We start from the raw sequence: 5506 nt of genomic DNA on the forward strand, positions 1-5506 counted from the left end.
CGGTAGAATGACATTTGAACTTGATTTTAGTTGGGGAGAAAATAAACCGTCTTCAAAAGTCTCATCTATTTAATACAGTACAAATTAAATATTTCTTACAGTAATTATCACACAAAAATAATTAAAAAACTAAAATACCTATTTTATTAGTCTAATTGGGATATTAATGAAAAAATTATGGTAATGGAAATTCTAATATTTAGAAGTAGATAACCGATTGATATTTTCCTAAAAAATACTGTAAGGCTTTTTTTTTTTAAAGAATTCTAAAAATAAAATAACATTCTATTGGTGTAATCGAAAACAAATAAGCTTACACCAAAAAAACGAAGAAGCAACCGCAATTAAACCGTTTCCATTTCCTCCATCCATTGTGCTTGTGCTACATAAATAAATATACTAAACACCCTGTGATCTTACCATTCAATCGTCAAAACAGATCAACAACAAACCAGAGAGGCGTCTTAATAAACGTCCATCTTTCAATCCATTCCATTTCGATTTTTCAATCTCTTCCATTTCGATTATTCATCTTCCGCAAAAATGAGAGAGTGCATTTCGATCCACATTGGTCAAGCCGGAATCCAGGTCGGAAATGCTTGCTGGGAGCTTTATTGCCTCGAACATGGCATTCAGGTAACTAACCGATCATCGCTCATAATCGCAATACATTTCTTGCTTTCGTTCCTTTTTTTTCATCTAATTATAGTCAAGGTTTTAAATAAAGATCGCAGCGTAAAGGTTTTTGCGATTTTCGATATTTGTTTGCATTCTACAATGGCATTGATTCTTGGAGTGGTTCGTATTGATTTTGCATTTCTTGAAGTGATTTACGATTCTAAATATATATGTAATGTAATGTTCAATACGAATTAAGATTTGAGTTCAGTTTTTTTATTTCTTGATTGGTTCAAAATGTAAATCAATCTATTTGCAATTGGTTGTTAGCTAGGTTTTAAAGACGCAAAAATGATCGCGACAAAATGGCATTGAAAGTATTGATATCGATATCGTTATTCGTAGTATGATGACTGCAATCAACATCTATATTCGATCGAAATTGAGAAAGTCTTTATGCGACCACAATGCGATAGCTACCGTTATTTAAAATGCTTGTATAAATTATTTACCAGGTCTTCATTTTTGCTTATTATTTTTTTCTTTCAAATCATTGTTAAATTAGCCTAGGATTTACTTGGACAGTACTTTCTAGAATAATGGCTTGTTCCGTCATTCAATTTACAATAGTAGTTTCTATCTGTAATTTTAAGGTCAAACATGTATCCTGTTTATATTATTTGTGAAGATGTGTAAAGCTTTTATAACTTGTCTCTGAAGCACGGCCACCCCAAACATGAACCCGATACTGACACGACAATACCCCTGATAGTGATAATTTAAAAAATAAATAAATTAAACGTAATCACAACTATCGGTGCAGGTCTCCGACACGAACACAGACACATCTTTTTCGGAGGTGTCGGTGCTACATAGTAACTTGTTCTTTCTTTGAATCCTGTTTAAAATCCTAATTAATTTTTCTCCCAATTTATGAGTATTATTAACATATCTTCATCCACTGCTTTTTATTTTATTTTATTTTGAATAGTTTAATTATCTCATTTCTTAATGTTAAACGGCATCTTATAATTTTCTAATAATTAAAAGGACAATTTCTAAACCAAGTGTGAGTTTATTTACTATATATGGGTGTGTAAGGAGGGTGTTGATAAGAATGGTGTTGTCGTTGACTTAGTTGTACATTGCAGTTGCACAGTATAAATGTTTTAGAGGTCTTTGCAAAGATATCACAATGACATTTACAGTGTAATCCAACAGTATCTACCCGCATTGTGCCGTAATATAAAAATTTGCAGTGTAATCCAACAGTAATTTGGAAATGTACTTTGTGTATGTTTGTATCAGCATTTCAATTGCCATTACCACATCCCCATGCACTTTTTAACTTGATTTCAAGAAGCTCCAAGTCTTAGCTTCTGCTTTAATGTGGTTTTTTGATGTGATTTTATCGTGCATTCTACTTCTTGTTTTGTCACACATGCTGTGGAGTTAAAATTTGTTTCTTGTATATGGTGTTTTAGGCTGATGGGCAGATGCCGAGCGATAAGACTATAGGTGGAGGTGACGATGCTTTCAACACCTTCTTCAGTGAAACTGGAGCAGGAAAGCATGTACCTCGTGCAGTTTTTGTTGATCTCGAGCCTACCGTGATTGATGAAGTGAGGACTGGGGCATACCGCCAACTATTCCATCCTGAACAGCTTATTAGCGGAAAGGAGGATGCAGCTAACAACTTTGCTCGTGGACACTACACCAGTAAATAGTCATATATTTCAAATACAACATCTTTTCCTTGTTAAATATCATATCAAATTATAATAATGTTGTTTTGTTTTCAATTAATTCAGTTGGAAAAGAAATTGTTGATGTATGCTTGGACCGCATCAGAAAGCTTGCAGACAATTGTACTGGTCTCCAAGGCTTTCTGGTTTTCAATGCTGTAGGCGGAGGCACTGGTTCAGGTCTTGGTTCCCTTCTGCTGGAACGTCTTTCAGTGGACTATGGCAAGAAATCCAAGCTTGGGTTCACTGTTTATCCTTCCCCTCAAGTTTCAACCTCTGTTGTTGAGCCTTACAATAGTGTCCTCTCCACTCATTCCCTTCTTGAACACACTGATGTGGCTGTCTTGCTTGATAACGAAGCCATATATGATATTTGCAGGCGCTCTCTTGACATTGAGCGGCCCACCTACACTAATCTTAATCGTTTAGTTTCTCAGGTATATTATGCTATTATTAATAAAAACTTAATTTCACTGTGTTCTCTATATCGCGATTGTGCAATTTGTACCCTGAATGTCAATAACAAGAATCAGGTCCTAATAACGAATGTTTATGTTGTTAAAATTGAATCAAAATGCAACGTAGTATATAACCACCACATATTTGAAGACCAATTCTATTGTAATTTATGTGTTGTGTTGTGCCCCTTTAACGTTTTGCTGGTATACTCAGGTGATATCATCACTTACTGCTTCCTTGAGATTTGATGGTGCCTTGAATGTTGATGTTACTGAATTCCAGACTAACCTGGTGCCATATCCTAGGATTCACTTCATGCTTTCATCTTATGCTCCTGTGATTTCAGCTGCGAAAGCTTACCATGAGCAGCTATCAGTTGCTGAAATCACAAACAGCGCATTCGAGCCATCGTCTATGATGGCGAAATGTGATCCACGCCACGGCAAATACATGGCTTGCTGTCTTATGTACAGAGGTGATGTGGTGCCTAAAGATGTTAATGCAGCTGTTGCAATTATCAAGACCAAGCGCACTATTCAATTTGTTGATTGGTGCCCTACCGGATTTAAGTGCGGAATCAACTATCAGCCTCCAACTGTTGTTCCAGGGGGTGATCTTGCCAAGGTGCAGAGGGCTGTGTGCATGATCTCCAACTCCACTAGTGTTGCCGAGGTTTTCTCACGCATTGACCACAAATTTGACCTCATGTATGCTAAGAGGGCATTTGTTCATTGGTATGTTGGTGAAGGGATGGAAGAGGGTGAATTCTCAGAGGCTCGTGAAGATCTTGCTGCCCTTGAAAAGGATTACGAGGAAGTTGGTGCAGAGGCTACTGAAGGTGAAGATGGTGATGATGGAGATGAATATTGATTAATATTGCTTTTCTAGCCTGATTTTTTTATGCGTTCCAGTGTGCTGTCTGTTCAGTGTGCTGTCTTCTTATATTTGTCCTTTATGTGGAGCTTCTGAGTTTGTCTTGTTCCTGTACTAGATAATAACTTCAATCATAAGGGTGCGGCTTTAAGCTTTTTTTTTTGGAATAAGTAATGCATGTTATTCTACCAAATTTTAATGATACATTTTTTAAAAATTTTTTTTGCATGTGTTACATTAATAAATAAAGAAAAGAGAAAATACATCAACTCTGGGCCGTTTTTGTTTGAATCGAAATGAAATAGAGGGGCCAAAAGGTGGTATTTTTTTTAGTCTTTTAGTTCAAAAATAGAGGGTATGATGAGATCATTTTTTTTTCATTTCTGGGCAATGAATTTTTTCTCAAGTTAAAATGTTTTTTTTTAAAGATCTTTATTCTTTTCTTTGACGAATATTGGTTCGTTTAAAAAGCTTAACCAAAATACTATTGGAGTGCTTTATATTCGGTTTTAGGTTGTTACTCGATTAGTAATGATCCTATGTTAGTAACTAACTTAGTTATGAAGGTTAGTTTTGTTACTTGTGATTCAAGTAAATGTTGTGAGTGACTCATGATTTTTCCTTTATTTATAAACCTCTCTCCTCAATACACTCATGATTTTTCCTTTATTTGTAAACTTCTCTCCTCAGTACTAATAGTAAATTCAATGAACTTACATTCTACATTCAATATTATGGTATCAGATGATATCGAATACATTCTTCTAGTATATTCAAACATCTCCTCTTTCTCTTGAGTGAGTTTCTTCACATTCAATAATGGTGAATTCTTAATAATCATGATTATTCATCATCTTCCAACAATAATATCAATCACATTACATTCCACAACAATACCAATAACAATTCTAGCCACAATAGCAACAATCAACCAAACAAGAATCCGACTCTTGATCAATCGAGTCCATATTATTTTCATCTAGTTGAAAATTGTGGTGTTGTCCTTATTACCTTTCTTCTTTCCAAAAACAATTACAAAGCATGAAGTCGTTTCATTAATTGTGCCCTATTAAGCAAGAATAAACTCAAATTTATCAATGGAAAAATCCCAACACCAATTGAAATCGACCTTTCTATTTAATTCTTGGAAAATATGCAACAACATTGTACTTTCTTGGTTAGTTGTTTCTCTCTCATCAGAAGTTATGCAATGTACCATCTATGTAGATAATGCATCATTGTTGTTGTACCCCAATTTTTGACCCTGAGATCCCACCTCATTTGTATTAGATGTCAAAGAGTATGATCATTATTATAATCATTATCATCATTCATAAATCATTCATGCATCATTTGCTAACAAAAAATATACAAAAGTATTGTGTTTGCTTGTTGCTTGTGTCCCAAGATAGGTGACTAATAAAGGAGCTCAAGCAAATTAGGGTTTTGAGGATCACAAAGGATCTCAAGCTTTCTCATATGCTCAAGTGACTTCCCTCATCAATATCCAAGCCCAAGTGTGGTTCAATTCAAGATCAACAACTCTCAAGTTCATCTGGTACACAATTAGGGTTTTTGACCTAATTCTCTAGGAAGTTGACTTTTGATCAAAGCATGGTTCCATGGATCAAAAATTATTCAAGGATCTCCAATGCCTCATTATAATCCACTCATAACATCCATTTGGCTGGAAGAGCTTAATTCCACTAATGCTTAGAAGAAATCAATTCATCTAGAAAAAGTCACTATTTTGAGAAATTTGGTCAACCATGGACTTTTGAAGATCAAAATCATGAACATATGGTTATTGA

The 5506-nt window shown here is 34.8% G+C and overlaps 1 protein-coding gene across 1 annotated transcript; it reads left to right on the forward strand.

The window, feature by feature from the left end:
* Positions 1–357: 357 nt before the first annotated feature.
* On the forward strand, positions 358–3861 carry LOC131638610 (tubulin alpha-1 chain). Its single transcript, XM_058909181.1, has 4 exons — positions 358–636; positions 2103–2337; positions 2430–2800; positions 3036–3861. The coding sequence occupies exons 1-4, from the start codon at positions 544–546 to the stop codon at positions 3690–3692; spliced, it is 1356 nt and encodes a 451-aa protein (XP_058765164.1). The 5' UTR covers positions 358–543; the 3' UTR covers positions 3693–3861.
* Positions 3862–5506: the final 1645 nt, after the last annotated feature.

Source organism: Vicia villosa, linkage group LG1 (genome assembly GCF_029867415.1).
Source record: "Vicia villosa cultivar HV-30 ecotype Madison, WI linkage group LG1, Vvil1.0, whole genome shotgun sequence".
In the NCBI taxonomy this organism is placed as follows: domain Eukaryota; kingdom Viridiplantae; phylum Streptophyta; class Magnoliopsida; order Fabales; family Fabaceae; genus Vicia; species Vicia villosa.